The sequence below is a fragment of the Amborella trichopoda genome, chromosome 13, assembly GCF_054954075.1.
Source record: "Amborella trichopoda isolate Santa Cruz 75 chromosome 13, AtrichopodaSantaCruz75HAP2 v2.0, whole genome shotgun sequence".
NCBI lineage: Eukaryota > Viridiplantae > Streptophyta > Magnoliopsida > Amborellales > Amborellaceae > Amborella > Amborella trichopoda.
Window position 1 is genome coordinate 48,538,526 of NC_142348.1, and position 23,666 is coordinate 48,562,191.

The 23,666-nt window shown below is 36.3% G+C and overlaps 1 protein-coding gene across 2 annotated transcripts; it reads right to left on the reverse strand.

The window, feature by feature from the left end:
• Positions 1-6,164: 6,164 nt before the first annotated feature.
• On the reverse strand, positions 6,165-22,986 carry LOC18446055 (cyclin-T1-3). 2 transcript variants are annotated; one of them, XM_006856181.4, is made up of 7 exons: positions 22,871-22,986; positions 17,708-18,014; positions 12,670-12,751; positions 10,062-10,196; positions 9,319-9,494; positions 9,049-9,200; positions 6,165-7,718 (listed from the first exon to the last, which is right to left on the reverse strand). In XM_006856181.4, exons 2-7 carry the CDS (start codon positions 17,938-17,940, stop codon positions 6,811-6,813), a joined length of 1,686 nt encoding a protein of 561 aa, XP_006856243.1. In that variant the 5' UTR covers positions 17,941-18,014; positions 22,871-22,986; the 3' UTR covers positions 6,165-6,810. The 2 variants fall into 2 exon arrangements, with proteins under 2 accessions (XP_006856243.1, XP_011627746.1); XM_011629444.3 differs by having other exon boundaries at positions 17,708-18,073.
• Between the last annotated feature and the right edge of the window lie 680 nt (positions 22,987-23,666).

Genomic DNA, 23,666 nt, shown 5'->3' on the forward strand with positions numbered 1-23,666 from the left:
TGGTCGAGAGCATAATTAGCAAGTCGCCGATTTAATCGCAAAAAATCGGCACTTTTTTTAAAAACGATTTAATCTGCGACTTTTTCAATAGATCGGTAAAAATAAGCGATTTTTCATGAAGAAGTTTAAAACGCAACTTTTTCAAATTTTGAAAAAATCATTTCAAAAAACCTTTTCTATTAATATACTCTGATTTTGTATTGGAAAGTTCAATATCTTTATCTTATTTTATGAAATTTCTAATTCTATTTTTATGTCTATTCTCCCAAACTTTCTAGGCTATGGATATGATGCGTACTTTTTCGGGTGGTTATGGTAGACTATAGTTAGCTAGTATGGGGTAGACTATTTTTGAAAATTGAATTCACCTACACAATAACCTTGACTAATAGAATGGACAACCATCTTATGATTTAGAGATATATCACATTGAATATTTGAAATTTATATTTATAGGTTATGGGTAGACTATAGTTAGCTAGTATGGGGTAGACTATTTTTGAAAATTGAATTCACCTACACAATAACCTTGACTAATAGAATGGACAACCATCTTATGATTTAGAGATATATCACATTGAATATTTGAAATTTATATTTATAGGGAGGTCATTTTTATATTGAGTGATATATATATTTAGAGTTTCAAAATTTCTAATATTTTAAACATATCCGATTTTTTAACTCCGATTTTTTGTAGCTTAGTTTGATATATTTGCAATCTCTTTATATTAAGAATTTTTGTTGATCCATATTTTTTACTCGATTTTTTATGCAACTTTATGATTAGTTTCCGATTTCGGACTGAGCCGATTTATTGATAATCCCCGACTTGCTAACTATGGTCGAGAGTCGACCAATCCGACCCATTACCATCCTTGTTTGAACTAGAAAATCGCATAAACGAGCCCCGCCAAGTGTTTATCTAAGGGGCCTTGCCCCTTAAATTAAGGAATTATATACGATAAGTATCATATATTGTTTGTATGAGGAGGTTGTAGTCACTTTTGGCCTTTAGATTTGAATTCAAAAGGCAGCGAAAGTGCAATTGATTAGGTTCAAAGTTCATAAAAACTCTATGACATATTTTAAACTATTTGATTTGATATTTCATGGTTATGATAACTCGTAACTTTTTTATTCTGAGAAAAATATGGTTTTATAGTATACAATTCGTTAAACTCAAGTCGATGGTCTCTCAAGAAGGATGAGGAGCTTAAACTTTGTCTTCACCAGCCTCAATCTCAGGTATAAGAGGTGGGTTGCATAAGGATGACAAACAATGTAAAATCTTGTTATATCTTATCATAAACCTAAAAACAACAGAGGAACAAAATTCATGTAAACTCTATTTAATTGGAATAAAGCTTGGATAATGATAATAACAGCCTTATAAATACACCCCAAACCTACTTGCGTGTTCAAGTGCACGTCCCATTTAAACCCCTAGTGTTTGGTGTTAGACTTTTACAAAATAGTAATGGGAAATGATAATTCTTTTATGAGGCTTCGTTTTGTTGTACTTCTCCTAAGATATTTAGCTTTAACGTATTTTATTATTGATATAATAAAAAAATATAATTTCAAGTTTTAAAATTAAGAGTGCAGTTGGCATACAGATGCATCCATAGCTATAGAGGTAAGGTGCACCTTCAAATTTTATCATGGTATATAATTTTGATGTAAATGTTATTAGGATTATCTCAAAATCAATTTTTATATCTAATTATAAAATTTAAAATTTAAAAAATGGTTAAAATCAAGTAGATCTATAAACATATAAAAATCTCAAAAATAGACGGTATAGATAATATGTTGTAAAATGCACTATTTTTTAGACTTAAAATATTTTTATTTTTCATGGTCATGCATCTCGACGTCGAGATGATCAATCAAACGGTTTTTCAACATTAAAACTACCTTTTCATATGGATTTTTGAGGTGTATCCCTAGTTCTACATTATAAGGTTGCATCCTTATATAAACTTCTTCCTAAAATTAATGCATTTTGTAGCAACTTATCTAGACCGTTTATTTTAAGATTTTTAAGTGTTTATAGATTTAGTAAATCTATATTGTTTTTAGAATTTAAAATTTATAACTAAGAATAAAAATAAAATTTTAAGACATCATGAGATTTTTCACTCCAAAACTACTTCAATTCAAACAAATTTGAACGGTGCGCTTCACTTATACAGTATAATAAAGCTCGCCCTTTGCCCTTTCATGATTTATCCCGATATTTAGTTTTATTGGCTTTGGAATCCCCGTATTAATTGTTAATAGAAATAGACTCAAGGTGTAGGTGCTTAATGTAACGGGTGCCGCAACGTAGCATCTTGAGTCCCATGCCTACCACAAGACGAAAAATCCGTTCCTCATGTCTCCCCAAAAATCACTAATTATTAATATTTTTTTTTTACAATTATTATTTTTATTTATGGTGAGCTCCAATGAAGTTTTAAATAGAAGCTTTTGCCACCTTAAAAAAGTGTTACTTGGCGACCAAGACATCTCAAGGATAGTAGACTCCTCATTTGGCTTAAAAAATAGAGCAAAAGTACATGATATTTGACAGGCTTTATTGTCCAATGAGGCGAGCCAAAAAGAAAAGCCAAAATATATTATAACCCCATGAGAGCACACTATTTATTTATTCCCTCGGATAAAACCTCATAGGGCTAAGGTTAATTTTAGGACCCCCAAATTGGGCTTGTAACCTCTTCAACCTTCACCTTAAGAAAAAGAAATTCAAATTGCTTCAAACCTTGGATTAAGCTTGAGAAAAACAAAAAAAACAGATTGCATCCTTTTTGCACTTAAAAAAAAAAAAAATCTCAATATTGATATAATATTAGAAGATGAGATCTAAGGGCTAGGAAATGCAAAATTTAGTTATTTTTTCTTTTAAAATAATAATATAACGATTTTTAGGAGTTTCCAAAATTGAAGGTTAAGTACTATATGTACACTATATGCTCCCTGGGAGCACGGTATACGAAAAGATAAAAGAAAAAGTAACCAGGAGGAGGAAGTGCGGTTCGCAAGAAAGAGTGTTTTTTTTGTTTTGAACCGTAACGTACAATTTATTATTAATTCAAATGTAAAATACTAAGATATTCAAACAAAAGAAAAAAATTACTTAAATGAAATAACGGTCTATAAAATACAAACTAGTATCTAAGGTATAGACCATTTCATGGGTTACTGGTTCCTTTCCCTGATACTAAGGCATAGACCATTTCATGGGCTACTGATTCCTTTCCCTGGACATTATAGGCCTCTTAATCTCTTAATCATAAACCACTGGTTACTTTTCCTGGATATTATAGGCCTCTTAATCATACACCATTTTGCAGTTACAAAGGTTACTTATCTTATAAAGGCTTATCTATAAGCATAGGTTAGCATATTATTGGAAAATATACGTAAATATTTTATTTTATTTTTAGTATTTTAATAATAGTTTCATAAATTTTTTATTCTACACTCAACTTCCACTTTTGAGAGTATATAATGTATGTTAATATATCTTTTATTCTATAGACGGGATTAAGTTCAAATTTGACATATTCATACTTCTTAGCATCACTTCTTCTTCTTTTTTTGACGAATATTATGAGCTTTTATTAAGAAGTTGCTTCATTACAAAGTAATCAACTCATTAGATACAAGAAGAGAAGAAAGAGAAACTCCAAACTTAGCAAGACCATGCAGTGTCATTTGTTTCACGAAGAATTGACCAAATGAAATCCGCAGAGATGATGAAGCACAAAGGTCCAAAATTTTAATCCAAATTCAGAATAAAGACCACGGGATCCTTTGCTCTTTCCTGCACCATTTGATAATGTTAAGTGAATCTCCATCGGCAATAATGTCTCCATTGAAACCCTTTACAATAATAATTTGCAGGCATCACATAAGTATTAAAAATGGAAAATTTTATTAAAAAAACTATTTTATTATCAAAATTTAAAATAATCTTACACATTTTATAGGTTTACATTCCAGTGTTTGCAAAATCGAACTGGAATGCTTAATCAGACATGGAGCCGGAAACAGTTTAACCGGCCTAAACGGTAAAGTAGCCGATTCAACCGTTCTAACCAGGCAAGTCCCACACAGTCAAAAAATTGTTGAAAAAAATAAAAAGTTACTAAAAAATCTACTAATATATGAAAAACATATAAAAGATGATTAAAACAAAACACATTCAAATGAAGTTGAAAATTAATGAAAAAATATATTTTAAAGAATCAATTTGTGCCTAGGGGTATTTTTTTATTTTTTTAAAAAGATGGAAAAATATAAAATTAAGTATTAATGACTAAAATAATTTATAATAATTACCAAAATGTAAAGAATATTAAAAATATATTACAAAACAAATTCCTTATGTTTGAAATTTTATATACATTTTATTAATTTTTTTTCTTAAATACCGGCCTTTCACCAAAACCGCCTGAAACTGGAACCAGCCACTCTAACTGGGCAGTTACCAGTTAGATCGATCGGTTTTTCCAACATGGTTACATTCAACTCCCACTTTTTGAGAGTATATAGTGCATTTTATTTTTATTTTTATTTTTTATCAAGGTCGAATTTGGGGAGTTGATACTTCTAACTATCTTACATTCGTAAAAAATACCAAAATTATTTTAAAAATTAAAATTTTGTAGGGGTATGTGGTAATTTTGATTCAATTAATTATATTTTTTAAATATTTTTGTCAAGCATGTTATGGTGAGAGGTATGGATGCCTCAAATTTGAACTTAATCCAATGCATATTGAAGACAATAATATTAAAATACAGTACATATTTTCAAAAAGTGGGACGTGCGCACTTGTGTTCAAGGGGAGGGAGTGATTTCATGTGACGGTACTATAATAATAATATAATGATGACTCTTTTTTAATTTAAAAATAACTATATATATATATATATTACAAATTTGCCCATATTATTCAACATATAGTCCACATGCTCATACACAATGGGATCAATGATTCAAAATTTGTCAAGCTGACTCATAATCGTTTGAATCAACTTGAGATTGATGTGGACCGGCTCAAGTCCCCCAAAGAATTGAAGGAGTTGAATGAAAATTTCTATCTCTCACATCTCTTAACTAAATCCTCTCAAAGTTTTCAAAAATCATTCTCTTTCATTAATGTAAGATAGTCCTGAACAGTATTTAGGATCCAATCATATTTATGGCTATAATCCGCCATTTTCTTTGATTTCGTGCAATTTCCTAAACTAAAAAATTCATGAAATTTGTGTCAAAAATGTCCTCATTATTCAGTCTACATTATGTAGTACACGACTTAAAACAATACTTTAGTAGATTCCAAATTATTTCTATGATTTTTTTTTTTTTTTAAGAAAAAGCTAGTCTTTTTCTTATTGGGGAGATTTGAAACACATCAGTTTTGGACTGGACTGGCCTTCATACCAACCAAAAAATGGCATAATTGCTTTCCAATCGAGGAAAATCATTTTTTGGCTAATATGAGATGTTCTTTATTGCTTATCATCTTTTAAATCTATCATTATTTTATTTGTTTAGTTATTTATTTATCTATTTGATTGTTTTTGGTTTTTCTTTTGCAGGTCTTACCGACCCGACCCAATGAGTTGTCGTACTTGGCTAGACCCAATCAGTCGAACCAATCAGCGTATGTGTTTGATCAATAAGGCCAAGGCCTAGGGTCACCTTGGCAACCTAGGACGTCTGCCTACATCTCACATGGGGGGTTCACTGTGGATTACTATCAGCAACTTTAGCATGGCTGCTTACACTTGGGGGTGTATCACTTCAGTGACTTCAGTATCCACCTCTGTAACCTCATAGAAGATTACATCAAAAACACATGGAGGGTTGTGATTTTCAGTTTATTTAGTCAGAGAAGATTGATTACATATGGACATAAATTTAAAAACAATATTTACAACATACATAAAGGGTGGTATTTCAAAATGAGGAATGCATGGTACAACACACCACAGTGGAGATAAGCTCCTCTTGTAAAGATCAACAATGGAACCGACAGCACATCTCCACCGTCCATTGATGAGTACAAAAATAAAAAAGTGTGAAACTACAAAAGATGGAAAAAAAACAGTATCCCAAAGTCAACAGGCAAAATATAGATCCACAAATTAATGAAAAGAGTAGGGTTGCTGATTGATTCAGGGATAAAATCCAGTACCAATGGGCTAGCTTCCTTCCAATAATGATAAAGCCAGTAGGAATACAAAAAACATGGGGTAAGAAATACTAAACTTTTCATATATCCATTCAATATCAAAATCCAAAAAACACAAATAAACATGTCACTAACCCGTGCATCCATTAAATATAGGCCAAAAAAAAGCTCCCAACTTCATTAATTTTGCTTTTCCATGTAGATCCTTGCAGTCCACTCCAAGGTGCAGTCGGCAAAAATACAGCTGAAGACGAATTACAAACAACCATCCTCCACCTTAATAACCACGGTTAAATTCATAAGGACAGAACCATCCAAATACGGAAATAACGACCAACTCATAGAGAGAGAGAGAAGGGAGGGGTAGGGGAGTAAAGTTTCCCACTTCGTTTGAATCACTCCCAACCTCCTTGCACCGGAGACTAACTCACAAGATAAAACAAATAACTCTGTCCCGCATATATAATTATACACCAACCTCATCACTCACCAGACAACAGTTACAGTAAAAATGGATAGGGAAGATCCCGACCCCAACAAATGAGCATCTCCCTCTCTCCATCTCTCTAAACTTGCTCCTCATATTATCTCTCACTCTCTTAAAAGAGGTTTTCTACCCTGTGCCTCTTTTGCTCCCTCTCCCCATATTCATGATGCCGGCTCACACGAATCCCATCCCTCTCCCTCTCATGGTGCTGATATCCATGACGATGGCCCAAAACCGGTGATGCACCGTGCCCAACAGATTCGGAGGCATCAAGGCCTGACAACTCCCCTTCCTCGGTATTACCACCACCACCAAACAATACATCACCATCATCACCAATCCCGTTGCCCGAATCCAATGATCTTGATCGCTTCCTATTCTCACCTGGACCCAAAAACCCATCATCAGAAGACTCAGGTGGGAAGTGACCCCCACGACGTGTCTTTTTCTCGGCCTCTGCTGCCATTTCTACGCCATTCTCGAGCTCGCGCTCTATCAAATCATCCTCGTCAACAAAATCCGACTTCTTGGGGGCGGCAGGGGTGTTGCGGCGCTTCTCAAGGGCGGCCTTCACCTTGTCCTTGTCAATCTTCCCGATCACATTCGGCACGGGAACCCGCCACCTCTCATCCTTGCTGTTGGGCTCTGTTGGCTCCCTTTGGGGGTGGGGCCCACCGCCTTGAGAGTGGTCCCCATGGTACCTGCTCGGTCTGTGGTCCCCACCAGCTTGAGGATGGTTCCCGTGGTAATTGCTCAATCGGTGGTCTCCACCATGGTCTTCTGGTAGGGTGGTGGTGGTGCCATTGGCGGATGCCAGTTCATCGTTGCCGGAGACTGGGGCCCTGGTGGCAGCAGCGGTGGAAGGCTGAGCATTAGGAGGAGGAGGCCGATGTTGGTGATTTGTTGGGGGTGCAGTGCTTCCCCCAGCACCGGTGCTTCCCTCAACCTCGCTACCATGGGAAGGTGGTGGAGGTGCTGTTCGATTTTGCTCGTATAGCTCGAGCATCTGATTGCTCACCTCTGTTTAAAAGCAAAACAATCATACCAACACATGAATAAGAATTTCCTGTTCTTTTCATTTCTTATTTTTATTAATTTTGCAGAAATAGGGATTTTAAAGGAAGTTCATCAAATACACCTAAAATTTGAACTATTTAACATTTTACCCAGGTGTAATTTAATAGATTTCATAACTCATTTTAATGTGTCATTTGGATGGGCTATTTGAAACTAAATAGTTCATATCTTAGGTGTAGATAAATAAATTTCCCCATTTTGAAAAAAAAAATCTCGTTCAACATATCTGTTGGCCACACTCTGTGGATATCACTGTTTGGTACTTTGGTTAGTAGGTTTATGCTGTGTAATATATCTGAGACAAAACTGCAACTACCTGTAACAGTTTCTTGGTCAGGCTCAATCCAGGTTGAGATCAATCTGTTGCCACAATCTGTTGCCATTATATTTTACAATTTTCACCATGGACAAATTACACAAGATACCCCACCCATCGCTTCTTTTTCTTGGTAGGCGATGTGGGATTCGATCCTTGGATGTTGCAACACCCTAATCATGAAGACCAGGGTCCTAAGCCTCCCACCCATAAGTAAATTTTACAATTTTGACCATGGACAAATTACACAAGATTCCCCACCCATAGCTTCTTTTTCTTGGTAGGCAATGTGGGATTCGATCCTTGGATGTTGCAACACCCTAATCATGAAGTCAAGGGTCCTGAGCCTCCCACCCTTAAGTAAATTTGCAGGTCAGTCGATGGCCACAGTGCATCCCAAAATATGCAAGTCAATGAACTTAAAACATTACAAGAAATCAGTAGGAAAGGCTGGCAAACAACATGGGAAAGTATGCTATCCAATCATTTGGACTGCAGTTTCTGAACACTTCCCCAACCATCAGATGTCAAAAATGGACAGTTGGGGGTGTCATGGCCTGGCTCAAAGTCCATCAAATATTTGGACATGAATGGAGGAACTACACATGCCATTCATTGGTAGCATCAAACACTCAAAGGGAGTGCTAGGAAACTAAGGGAAGCCTTTTGACAGAATAGGATACAAACCCATACACTATTTGGGTCACATTTACTAGTTACCATTTTTCTTTTCATGATATCCTTTCATTAAGAAAGTGAGTTCCAAACATGTGAAAAAAACACACTAAAGCATGATTAAAAGAAACATCTGATAATCCCGGGGAAGGGAATAAATACAGATATTAGTTTATCTTCTTTTATTTTTGAATAAACAATGAGTTTATCTTTTTCTTTCGCATCTTGATATTAGTATCAAGAAAGAAAATAATGTTTCCTCCAGCAATGGAAAAGCATTACCTTCTAACTGTCGTGGGGTTACATCAAATTCTTGCCACCAGACCTTCTCACCATCGGAAGGCAGCTTCACTTTCAGAAACTTAGCAGCGAGGAAGATAGCTCCAGCAGCAATGTGATGGGGTTTGAATTGCAGACAGAGTGATGTCCGCAGCCTGCATACCCCTTAACGATTGGGTAAACAGATGCTCTGACAGAGAGAGAGAGAGAGAGAGAGAAAGAGAGAGAGTCCTTTGACTTTATCCAATAAAGAATATAGCAAGGACAACATACCCATCATTCACAAAATTCCACGCCACTTGGGCAAGAGCATTTTGGGCAACCTTGAATTTCTTGATCGCCTCAACAAGGGGCTTATATGGATGGTGTACATTGAGATCAAAGCCAAGAGTGGCCAGCACGACCCGCTCCCCTAGTAAAATAAGCTCCTTCTGCTGCTCATATACTTCCTGTTTAATGCAACCATGAAGTAAGTCCGACATCCGAATTATAATAGTCTGACAAGAGACCAACAACTTTTTCTTGGGGAATAGTTCAACAGTAAGATTTGAACTCGGGACACATGCGGCAATTATCAACACCTTGACCAATCAAACCCGAACGTATATCCCAAAGACCAACAACTTCAAATATTGGTAACATTTCATTTAGAGGAGACACTATCAAGAAGTTTGCCCATTAAGACTCCTAGGATTTAAGCTGCTATCCACCAAAATCCCAATTATCAGTGTGCTCAAACACATAAGGATGTATAATGGTGCCTCATCATTTTTAGACAAGGATCAGAAGTAAAAGAGGCAGCAATTTAATACTTCATATATTTGAGAGGGGGTATCAGTATACTATGTCAGCAAAAATTAATGCAATTCACACCAAAAAGGTAAAGAGGTTGCTGGAAATCTGTAAAATCCGACAATTATTGGGGCCCATATATGCAAATAGTAATTGTTAAAAGAAAGTGACAAAAGCAAGACATGGTGGATGATCAATGGCAAAAGGGGAGAATAAATGTATACTTTTTGCTTAATCCTCTGGACGGCAGAAGGATCCTTTTTGTGGATGATTTCATAGGAGACAAGAATGACATCCCTTAATGGCCGAGGAGTTTCTTCTACCTTCCCCGCAAGGAACATGCACACTGTTGCAATGGTCTGCAAAAAATATTCTCAGTTTGAAGACGGACTTTTCTTTAGGGGAATAACCGACGATGAAAGAACAAAAGTACATCTCTAACCATCATATAACACAAAGAATAAGAAGATATCCATTTAAGCAATGAACAGATGATGAACAACTATATTCAATTTATTGCAAATATACGAGCATCATACTGAAAGAACTCACAAAATGGGAGATTCAACAGAAGGAATTTGTTCTCTCCCTCTTCTTTTCTTTCCCACTTTTTGCAGCAAAAAAGAGCGCCAAAATAACAGTGTAATCTCGAGACCGGAGTAAATACTTCCATTTAGGCTCAGGCATTTTCATACTTCCCAGGATGCGTGCATGAAAATGCTTTATACACATTCCCCCTTTATTTGATAAATGGAAGAGTCCCAGAAGGAAAATTTACTTTATTAGACAAGAGGAAAAAGAGCTCACAGACATCACAGCAACAGGAACAAGCCAAGAGTACATATCATATGTCTCGTGAAGATACCATCCTTTATTCAGATAGCAATGGGATCATAAGCAAGCTTTCAAAACATAAATTTTTGCAACAAGCAAGCTCACCAATCATTTTTTGACATAAATTCAGAGTTAAAAATGTCTAAATATGGTTTTCAAGGGACATAGCATTTATCTAGCTTTCCCATCAAATGATTCAAAGAAATCCTACGAGCCGAAACACAACAAAAGTGTCTCTTCTATTTAACCGCAACAACCACAACTCAAACAAATCAAAAGTTCGTTTCTTGTCACTAACCCCATCTCACATCAGCAGACATCTTAAGGCGGGAACTGTTTCAGTTACTATAAACACATACCGTGAAAGGTTCACAAAGTGCCTACATACATACTGTCTCAGTTACTACAAACACTTCTCTATGCCATCTTCTCACACAAAGCCCACCTCTCTGTCATTAAATCTCCTGCTATTTCAGGCCCCATAGTCACCTACTCTGGTTCAGATGGCACAGATCAACCCTTCTATGGCTTTAACACTAGATATACATCATCAATTTCCTAGTACAACTCATCATTAGTTCAGAGTGGGGTTTTGTCTCCATTTCTGATGCAGTAGTTACTTGAAATCAATTGGATCTCACAAAAAGCGGTAAATGACCAAACCATTCATCCAACTGGCAGACTTGGGCTCTCTCTCAGTAGGGATCTTGCAGCTGAATATGGCACTATAGGTAGACATTTGCAGTTGAGATGTCGAATTCGGAGGAGGTTGGAGAAATACCCTCAACTTCCAAGTACACGATACGCACCCACAAGGTGATCCCCACCTCACTCCCTCTTAGGGCAAGGCAAGTTCCTTTAATTTAGAGAGAAACACAAGACCGGAGAGTCCGGTGAAGGTGGAGGAGGAGGATTTGTGATTCAAGTAGGCAGTTTGGCTATATTCTCGCTATTGAGGGGAGAATGCCATGCACTAAGTCAAAACAGGATTTATTTTTGCTTTTCTTCTCCTTTGTTGTGAGATTTTGGTTCTCAGTTGCAAAGGATCCTAACATCCAGTATCAAATGAAATGTCCAGTTTAGGAATACTTGTAACATTTATTTGCTCAAAACTTTGGAGTAATCAGTGTTAGTGTTGTTCCCATGTAAGTTGAATTTATTTCTCTCTCTCTCATGTTGTTCCCGTGCAATTTAGATTTTTCTCTCACTCTCTCCTCTCAATAAAGGAATGAATCTCTCTCTCTATTTGTTTCATACTGGGTGGGTGTGACAGAGAAGTGAAGGGTGAGAAAAAAGAAGTAATATTATTAACAAAGAGGTACATGCAAAACAACAACAAATTAATATTGTATTGATAAGGTACCTCCAAACAGCTAAAAAAGTAATATTGTATAGAAATTATTAATTTGAGACATAGTATATACGCATAAAGATTTAATTATCATCCAAATAGGCCCTTGAAGTATAAAATTCCCAGACTGAGAATAAGCACATTATCCCCTTTCATTTGAATAATAAACTAACTCGCTCTAAAGCAAATTGCATGTCTAACAAAGGCATGGTCAGCAAATGTCAAAGAGCACAGCTGCTGAACTTTCCAAAAAACTAAGGGACCAGATCAAGATCACCATGCACAACGAAAAAGGATTCAGGTCATGTTTCATTCTGTGTATGACATTTAAGATAACTGCTATGTATACTCCGGAGCATGTGCACCAAACCTTGTCTCACACAATAACATTTAGTGGGCCCAATAATCTGAAATTGTTTAGAGTACACTAAAATAAATGAATAACAATTTTGCACATATAGAAGCTAATAACAAAACACTAAACAGATTTTTATGCTGCCAATGGCATCCACTAAGAGGCTCAAAGTTCAAATGGATAAAAGAAAAGTGTATCATACTATCAGAAGGATAGAGGAAATTAATGGGAATGAGGATTCAAAGCATGTCGTATAGCACTTCATATATTCACACACAAAACCTACACTTACCCGCCGATCATTTTTTAAATGAGACTGACGAAGGAAAAAGCGATGGCAGAATATGATCGCTGTAGCTATTGTCACCTGAGGTCTGCATAAAAAGCAAGCTCCTTACAATTTGTGCACAAGTACAAATTGAATGAAACGAAAAGCAATGAGCAGCAAAACTGATATGCAAAGAATTTCCAAAAGATTATTACAACAATGTTAAATAGAGACAATACCTCACTTCAGCTCATAAATCATTTATTCTATTGTGATTCAGTAAGGGAAATTTGAAAAGATTAAACTCTAGAACAATAAACATGGGCAAGAATTTGCAAAAGAAGGCAATGTTTAAAAAAAGGGGCTGTCCAGCACCTAGCGCCCACATAGGAGCCCAATGGGCCCTAGACCGCACACCCAGGCCTAGGCACCCCTCCCTAGGCACCAGTACCTGGGTGGGAACCCAATGCCCAATCTTGGGCGAGCGCTTAGGGCCTAAGCCCTTCATTGAACATAGATTGAGTAAAAAAGTTCGTTTGCAATCTATATTTCAGATTCTTTTTTTGGATTTGAGATGTCTTCCTCAGGGTCTAATAGGAGTGGGGTTTAAGGAAGGAAGTATTACATTAACCTAAATAAAGGGTCTAATAGGAGTGGGGTTTAAGGAAGGAAGTATTACATTAACCTAAATAAAAATGACAGATGCAATTTTCGTAGACATGTTTCAAATATTGGGATAAATAGGTTCAAGAAATATCTTGCCAGTATTGGAGAGGATGTTGCCCCATGTAAAACAGTTCCCGAACTTGTGAAAAAAGAGATTATTGACTCAATAGAACTCGAAAATAAGAAAAAATCAACAAAGAGAAGGATATAGTAGAATTGAGAGCAAGGTTAATATTTTTGATGATGATGACACTAATGAGGATGATGAAGGGGGAGAGGAGGTGGGTCCAGTGGCAGTCTCTCAGAGTTCTAAGTAGGGTTTCGGCTCTAGGAGGCCCGGTAAGAAAGGGCCCAATGGTGCCTTTTTTTACACTTAACCCCGAGACTGCAGTTGATAAAGGAAAAGGCAAGGGGAAGACGAAAGTGACACTAGAAACAAATATATGAAGGAAGATAGAGGCCGAGTAAGTCAATATATTTCTAGGTGGTTTTAACATGTGGCATTTCTTTTAATACTCATTTAAGTAGGCTTCCAAACAATGTTGGAAGCAACTGGCCAATTTGGGCCATGATTGAAAGGCCCTACTGAAGAAAGAGGTAGAACTACCTCAAGTACCATAAGGGTGGGTGGGCTCAATTCAGGGTTTCCATAATGATTGATTCATGGAGTGTTAGGAGGAGTATCATGACTCTGTACAATATTTTGATATGCATTGATGCTTTTGAAGAAGTTAACGATGTGTATTTACATATTCTATTTTATTGTTAAAGGTATTGAAGATGTTGGGGACGAGCATGTAATTTAAGTGGTCAAGGATAATGCTACTCCTAATTTAGTAACAGCTCATTTTATTCGCCAAAAGAGGCCTAGCATATTTTGGAAACCTTGCGTCTGCACATTGCAGGCCTTATGCTTGAGGCTACCGATGACTTGTCTAGTATTAAAGGGACAATTTCTAAGGCTAAGGAGGTCACAACTTCATATACAACCACACCAGTACCCTTAGCAAGATGCGCACATTCACAAAAAAGGAGCTAGTGAGGGCCGGGGTCCCCAGATTTGCTACTGCTTACATGAGTCTTGAGAGCATATGTAGTAGGAGGATCCCATTGAGATCCATGCTCACTTCAGAGGATTTGAGGTCTAGGAGGTCTATAGATTCCAAAGGAAAGAGGGCCCATGATATTATTCTTTCTTAGTTTTTGGGGTGGGGTAAAGCACTTCTAGCAGTATTTCTACCCTTGGTCAAGACCTTGCATTTGGCTGATGCTCACAAGCCCTCTATGGGCTTTATACATGATGCACTAAAAGGAGCTAAGAAAGAGATAGGTAAAGAAGTTTGGCAATGCCAAGTATGTCCAAATGTGGACGATTATAGATACCAAGTGCGATAGGCAACTTCAAAGACCATTGTATGTAGTTGGGTACCATTTGAACCAGTGTTTTAAAATGCGGCCGCATCACGGCATATGCAGCCGCATCAGGTATGATGCGTTGCCCAATACATCAAAAATCACCACATATGCGGTTTGGAAAGATGCGTCGCATCTCTCTGCATCTGAGCCGCATCAGGCCACATAATCTTCCACCATTTTTTTTTCTAAACTGTACCCCTTGAGCAGCAGTAATAAGCTCATTTTGACCTTCGAAAATGGGAGGCAAGCGTTTTAGAGGGTATTAAACACCCCCCTCTCAAACAACATTTTTTAGCCACATCTGTGGCTTTTATTGGATCGATCGAATCAAAAAAAAATCTGGGCTCTTCGTTTCCCAATGGTACAATCTCCTCCATCATCGACCGTACTTGACTACAAGGCCAAATAACTAGCAACCTCCTCCTGAGATAATGATTAAGTTAAACTTTGATGGGTGCTCCCTAGGTAATTTGAGCCCAGCAAGGGCAGGAGGGGTTTTTCGAGACCACAAACGCACTATCCTCCTTACACTATCTGAGAACTTTGGACAAAAGGACTCACATCACATTGAAGCCTTAGCCCTTTTAATTGCCCTGAAACACTACAATCAGTCATGAGGCTTACATCTCATAATGGAAGGTGACTCACAAAACGTCATCTCCTGAGCAAGTAGAACAAGCCCTCCACCTTGGCATTCCAATTTTTTATGAGATACATCACATATGCAGGGCTATGGACGTCTCATGGAAGCATATATGGAGGACGTCCAAAGGTTACGCAAATCAGTTGGCAAAAGCGGGTGCTAGAAGTCAAAGTCAAGATGTTCAAGCCGAGTCCACCTTCTTTTTTGCGCGGGACCAATGGCACACAACTTAAACCTCCCTGCCTGAGTTTTTGCACAGTTGTTTGTTTTTGAAAGCCCATTGTAAATCTTTGTATTTGGGCATCTCTATAGCCCCTTTTTGTACATGATAGTCTAAACGATTTTTTTGCCGAGTCCCCATCTATGGGTGACATCGAACCACTCTTGCCATGTAATCTTTTACCATTGTAATACAAGTTAACTTCATCAAAAAAAAAAAAAAAAACTGGGCGAAAATTTTATTTGTTGAAGTTCTTTGATTTGTGCACTTGTTGATGCTTGGTTGTTGATTTCAGGAAAGGGTTTTGGGGGGTATTAAACCCCCCAAAAAAATGATGATTGTAATGACTCTTCTTGAGCTTGATTTTAAACTCTTTAATCTTCATGGACTTTCAGTTTGTAGTATTTTCTGACTTTAAAGTTTGTGGTTGTAGATTTGTGCTTATGATTGTTGATTGTTGAATGCTTTATGAAGCTAGTTTCAAATTTCTAATTTCTATCAGGGAGATAGTGGATACAGAATCTCTGACAGCTAATACTTTTGGAGTTAATGAATAAATTAAATAACTACTATCACATATATCACCTCCATCAAAGTTATGTGTGCCTTAACATTTTTCTCATCTAATGTGTCTAGTAATAATCAGGAAATATTGGCAAAGGGAAGAAATTTAATATGGTTTTGCAAGCAAAATTGGGAATACTCCAATTTACTTGAGTTTGTAAGCTTAACAAGTATATAAATTGCAAAAGGAGACGTGAACACTAAGATTAAGCCAGGTGCTGGACATTCTTTCAGAAACATTTTTTTAAAAGAAATCCTTTAAGAAACATTTCAAGAATTTTGTTGTGAACGACTCTTCATTAAAGAAAAGGAAAAGAAGGAATTTACGAACAACGCTTGATCTAAAGCTGAAAGTCGACCATGATAAAAAAGTGAGCAGTAAATTAATAAAATAAAGTTCCTGGGCATGGGTATGGGCATGGGTATGGGATTAACGAAAACAAAAGAAAACAATTATCAGCAAAGAAATAAGAAGACTCCAAAGAAAAAATATCATATCGACATTTTGTATTGGCAATTTTTTATTGGTAACCAAAATTTATTAAAACAAGGAAAAGGGTATCCGAAATTTTTTAACTTCATCAACTATTTTGGACAATAGGGTATCATGTCTGCTTTCCAACAGAGACCCATGGCAGATATCAAAATGTACTTCAAACTACAGAATCTGTCAAATGAAACTCACAGAATATGGCAGTCTGCTCCTTACACAGTGAAATTTGATCACCATGGTTTGCTACAACTACAAAATCAATCAACTCGAACTACAAGCACAGGTACCAGTAGAGACTAGAGAGCGGTAGAGAGTGAGAGAGGAACAGGTAGAAGCACATGTACTAAATAATTAGGCCTATTTACGCTTATTTGAGTTTTCACTATTTTCCACAACCCATTTTCGTTGCAAAGGAAACAAATCAGAAGGGTTGATTAGGTGAACATTTCTGCCTTTTGAAGAAAGGTCGACATGATCTGATGAACATTTTTCTGCTAGAAAAGAACATACAAGGTTCTCCATTTTACTTAAGGAAATACTCTGCTAGCTTGATCAGGGTTCCCATGAGGCCATTCATCCATGATGAGTAGGCCTCATTTTTTTTTAATGAAAAGTTAACTTATGAATAGCCCCCATTTTCATAGAGATTTGCTATATTCGGCATGAGTCCTATCAGTTGGTTGACTCACTAGCTAAGAAAAGGAACTAGAAACTTCCTCACCATCTTCCGAACTGGTTCACAAGCCCCAGCCGACCCATAGTATGTTAGATATTCTTGTTCAAGCTCGGATCAAATGTAAATCACAAAATTATTTTTGTGATTTACACTGATACTTGTAAATTTCTAACACAAATTAATGAAACTATACAAACATAACATCCTAAACAAATTAAAAAATATATCCTGCAAGACAGTGAACAAATCATAGATTTACAAGGACTGTATCTATTAAGACATCTGAAATTGAATAAATCCAATGCATGGGAAGAGCATACTTATCCATAATAACAAGGACAAAGCAAAAGCAAAAGCACACAAAATAAACTACAACAAACTTACACTTTAAGCCGCATGCCTAAATCTTGAAGAAATGTGCAATATGATTTACGAAAATATGTCTCTTTCTTCAAATCAATTCCATCTCTTCTAGATGGGGAGTTCTCTTCTATTTCCTTCCTGCCGAAGTACCAATTAGAACTCGAATGATCTGGCTCCTCCAGCTTGTCATGAGTGTATGAACCACTTTCTGCTATTCCATGATGAGATGGATCCCCAGGTAACACTCCCGCCATTTCTCGTTCTCGTTTGAATGAGAATATCAAGATTCAAATAACATAGTCAACCCCAGTCTGGAAAACACTCAGCTCTGTAGGAAAAATTGTTGCAATGTATCATACTCAGTTTCCAGTGCATAACAGAGAGAATCTAGCAAGCCAGGCAACAAGAAAATATTAATATGCTGTTGCCTATAAGAAACGGCATCATTTATTCTACGCATGAAGATATAAAACTCTTTTAAGAAACTTTAGCTATATTAGCAAATAAATAGTCAAACAAAGAATAATAGAACCACAGCATACCACAACCACTCTTTGAGGGTGCAAAAACAACCTAAGAACTAAGAAGAAAACAAACGTAGGAGAAGAAAGACAAACACATTGTTAATGATCACAATACTGTTTAAGTGCATATATTGAAGAAACGAAAAATCATTTTGATTGTTTTTAATACCAACACTCAGATTTTCAAAAGAGTCCAGAAAAGCCTCTGGCAGATAATACCCGAACCCACTACCTCCTATATCTATTGACAAAGACTGTCAGTGAGAGAAACCCCAAGGAGACATAGGGGACCTTCCAATAAGTCAATCTTCAAGACTGCCATCAAGCCCCTCAATGCCCAGAGCCTTTCCCCAAAACTCATACAATAGAAGGTGAATTTTCATGCAATCTTGAAAAAGTGTTGCTACTTTCTGCCTTTTAACAGATTTATGTTTCTGAGCTAGTGGGTATGGTATGTCTAGGTTCTGAGTCACCAGACAATGCCTCTTTCAGCACCCTTGCGTATGACATGTAGAAGACTGAGTGGTGTGGCCACGCAATCAAATCCCCATCTCCAAGAGCTTTCAATGCTAATGCTGCTATCAACCCACTGATGAATGATCACTATCCCTTGCTCCACAAGCACTATAAACGCATCCACATAAGCCAAACCTTCATGCCCAATTAACTAGGGATTCCCAAAGGCCATGAACGACAAAAGAGGACATTATTCAAATGGTGCAGCAAGGGCTTGGAATCTATCTTCATCAAGCACAAGAAGGAAAAGTGTGGCGCAATTTCTTAGTAAATGTTTTAAGCGGGTCTTTTTTCAAACTACTTATTGTAATAAGTCAACGAAATTTTATTATAACATGTTATGTCAGTTATTCTTCTAAAAAATATTGACAAGAGTTTGTTTATTGTAATTATTCACGAGAGATCTGACCAATCTCACAATATTTTTTAATTTCTCAAAAACAGACTTTTCACAAGTGAACATATGTGAAGGCCTGACAAGGACATTCTCAACAGAGATACATAAAGGGAAGAACATTTATGTGCATGAGAACACCTTCATGAGGTGACTTTACCAATACATCACCACTGAAAGCACCTACTCTTAAGGCAAAGCAAAAATGAAAAAGCCCACAAACCCACTTCAGGGACACCAAATATATAATTTAGCTCTCCATTAAAAATTTAAAATATCAGTGATATTGCACCACTTACACACACAAACGATGAAATTAAAACTCCCAATGCCAACAAGCTAAGACTGATTTTCCTAGATGAAATCAATGTCATCATCATCATCAGAGCCTTTTCCCAACTAATTGTGGTCGGCTACACGAATCCTGGTCCACCATTCTGCTTTATTCCAGTTTTTCTCCTTAAAAATATTAACAAGAGTTTGTTTATTGTAATTATATACGAGAGATCTGACCAATCTAATGATATTTTAATTTCTCAACTAACAGAATTTTCACAAGTGAACATATGTAAAGGCTTGACAAGGCCATTCTCAACAAAGATACATACAAGGAAGAACATGTATGTGCATGAGTACACCTTCATGAGGTGACTTCACCAGTACATCACCACTGAAAGCATCTACTTTTAAGGCAAAACAAAAATGAAAAAGCCCACAAACCCACTTCAGGGACACCGAATATATCATTTAGCTCTCCATTAAAATATCAGTGATATTGCACCAATTACACATGAAAACGGTGAAATTAAAACTCCCAATGCCGACAAGCCAAGACTGATTTTCCTAGATAAAATCAATGTCATCATCATCAGAGCCTTTTCCCAAGTAATTGTGATTGGCTACACGAATCCCAGTCCGTCATTCGGCTTTATCACGGGCCATAGCCTCAGTAAGGCCATAAGTCCCCATATCTTTTCTCACTACTTCCAACCCTATCCTTTTGGACCTACCCCTTGCCCTCTTTGAGCCTTTCACTTGAACCAACTCGCACTTCCTAACAGGTGTTTTACTGGGTCTACACTGCACATTGCCAGCCCACCTAAGTATGCTTTCTCACATCTTATCGTCTATTGGTGTCATACCTAAATTCTCCTGAATGTATTCATTTCGAATTCTATTCTTTCTTGTCTTGCCACTCATCGATCTCAACATCATCATCTCAGCTACACTCATTCTATGGATATGTTGTTTTGTTACTACTCAGTATTCTGCCCCACAAAACAAAGCTGGTCTCACAATTGTCCTATAAAATTTTCCTTCAGCTTCATTGATACACAGCGATCACATAAAATTCTAGTTGCAAATCTCCACTTCGCCTACCCAGCTCTAATTCTACGTGTGACATCTTCCTTACTCTCACTCCTAGTTAAGCTAGATCTGATGTCCTATGATGGAATAAACATCTTGTTAGGTTGTTAAATTAGAGATACTCAAATTTAGTAATTATTTGCTTCTACTATATGTAGGACAAGTGGTCAATGTATATAAGGAACAATAGTTCTAGTTGCCATGTCTGATCAGTTAAATGTGGCCCACATGCTTATAAGTGAGCAAATGACGTCCTTTGCAATCGAAAGAGACATACTTAACATTTGCATATGAGTATTGACAATCATAGATATCACATAGGTGTTGGTTCTTTTAAGGACTCAAAGAAATGTCTGCAATGCAGACAATGGAAGAAAAAAAAAAATTAAAGCATGATTGCAAGTATCAAAAATCCAAATCATCATCATCAATTAAGAATTTTTAATTGAATTGGAAATAATCACAAACAAGATAAATATAAACTTATAAAATAAGAGAAAGCGTAGTGAACCACCATCATCAGATAATTCTAAATTTTACAATTAAAATCAAATCATATGTTCCACAGACTTAATCAAACATGTAACACTCTTGAACACCCAAATGTATTATGCAAACTCTTTCCTTAAATATGTAATTTTGGTGAAATACAAGGCCCAAACTTCTCTTCTATTCCACACAAAGACACCAAATTTATCAAAAATATATAACTTTCTCTGCAGGTTCTCTAGGATTCTCCCTGTTGCTAACTTTCCCAGAATATGTGAAGAAAATGAAAATCGGTAGCCTAAAAGTTGGGAACCCTATTTGATAAATTGTGATGCTGCTATTGTTACCTATTTGGTAGTGAGAAAGCAGAAAACAGCTTGTTTTAACCGTTTGTTATGTATTGATTTGATGCGCAAAATGTATATTTTGAATATGATTTTCTTGCTACCACCCATCTAATGCATTTCTTACAATACATCATTAAGATTGGAATTTAATCTCATATCTATGTAACTTACGAAAGAAAAGCCCTCAATAAAAAATAAAAATTCAACCACATGAGTGCACCAGAATAGATAAGTACATAACCATGTCTAAAGTTCACCATAACTGTCTTATGAAACTCCAAGCATGACAATATTCTGAAAGCATGACAATATTCTGTTACAACTCAAGGCAAAATATATGAACACATATGGAGAACTGTATAACTCAATACAATTCTATATGATAAACTTTGGATCCTTGCATGAAAATACTTGCATGAAAACATCCATTCATATCAATTATGGATCCTTCTAATACTTTTAGGCCAAAACTTTCATAAATAGTTAAATACATATCTTATAAAATGTAATGGTTAAGATTCAAGTTTGTTTTCATGTCGTGCAATGCTCATCGAACATTTGGATCCCAAAAAACAGGAGAGCATATTGACAACTGGAAAAGAAACACTAACTCTAATCCAAAGAATGCAATTAACACAATAATTTCTCCCATAAAACCAAACAAAAGGAAAACAAATTTCAGTCCAACCACTCATTTGAACCACAGAGTCTGCCCATGGCAATTCTTCATAATAATAGCAATAATTTCCAACAAAAATTATGGAACAAAATAATTGACTGCTCAACTTATCCTTGGCATAAATTTTAAAAAAAGTGCAAAAGAAAAAATGAGCACTAATGATGAATAAATCATGGATAAACGGAATAAAATATTCATGGAAATTACTAAGATGTGAAAAATTACAGAAATAGCAAAGCAATCAGACAACAACGAGGTGGCCAATTATTGGCACATCATGAAAAACCAGAATCAGATCACACCAAAACATGGTCGAATTCCACCTCAAAACACATTAGAAAAATAATGGCAACTCAAAAGAAGCAAATGAACAGCAACTCAAAAGAGGCAAAAAAGAATCACACCTCACAACACAGTGCAAAAAAAAAAAAAAATTCCCAAAATGGACATGCCATTCATGATGAAAAGACCAAAAATACAGAAAATTTGAAGAAAAAAAAAAGAAACTAGACAACAGACCTGTGAATGATTCTTGAGTTAAATAAGTAGAATAAACCAACTCGACCCTATTAAAGTTGGGTATTGATATTCCGTGTAATCTCTTTAACAGAAAACCGTATACTAGATTTGGGTATTCTCTAATGCAAAACTAACATTAACAGCAAAACCCTCTAGAGAGAAATCAATGAAGCCTCCAACCACAATATCGAGAGACAGACCAAAATCATCTCAAAGTTCTAGAGAGAGACTAAAGATTGAATAATATCTAGAGAAAACACAAAATTTGGCTGAGTAAAGCCAGTCTCGTAAATTGTAGAGAGAGAAACAAAGAGACCAAGACCATGAGAGAGAGATGGATGAGCGTACCTGCTATCCTCCGTCCACAGCGAGAGAGAAGTGAGTGAAGTTTGGGCGAGGAGGAGGGAAGTAGCAGGGCTGTGTCTCTGTGGGCCGAGCGGCAATGGAAGGTCGAGATTGGGGTTGAAGCTCGGTTGGGCAATTCAAGGGTTTTATTTTTAGGGCTCGCTTGACTTGCTCAGGAGTCCCCTATGGTCCGCCGCTTTACTCATGAACAGTATTGGTACATTTCATATAAATATATAAACTAAAATTTTTCAGATACACCCTCCGAAGCCATTCCTTGGTCCCAAAGGAACAACTTGTTTAAATACGAACCAAATCTCACAAAGTCATGTGTGTACCACATTTAGGGTGCTGTGTGGCCGTTTTTGTATGAAGTTGTACAGAACAAGGGAAAAATAGGTTCTTATAGGGAAATCTAGGAAAGGAAAATATTTATATTGAGCCGAGGCTCTAAACAATTAAATTAGAGCACACCTATAAAATTTCACTAGAAGATGTTGTTTTGATGCTCAAATATCGTCAAATCGATCATCTAGACATCAAAATATATGTACATGAGATAAAAAATAGATTTCAAATTTTAGAAATAGTACATCTTTCATACATTTTTAGACCATCAATTTTTAAAACTTTCAAAGTTTTCATATATTTGTTAGATCTACACTATTTTTTAGGTTTGAAATTTTATAATTAAAAATTAAAATATATTTTAAAGCTATCACAAAGATTTTCAGTATTGAAATTAACATTTCTCGGTAGATGTGTTTTTCCTTCGATTGTTAAGAGCCCGGCTCTATAC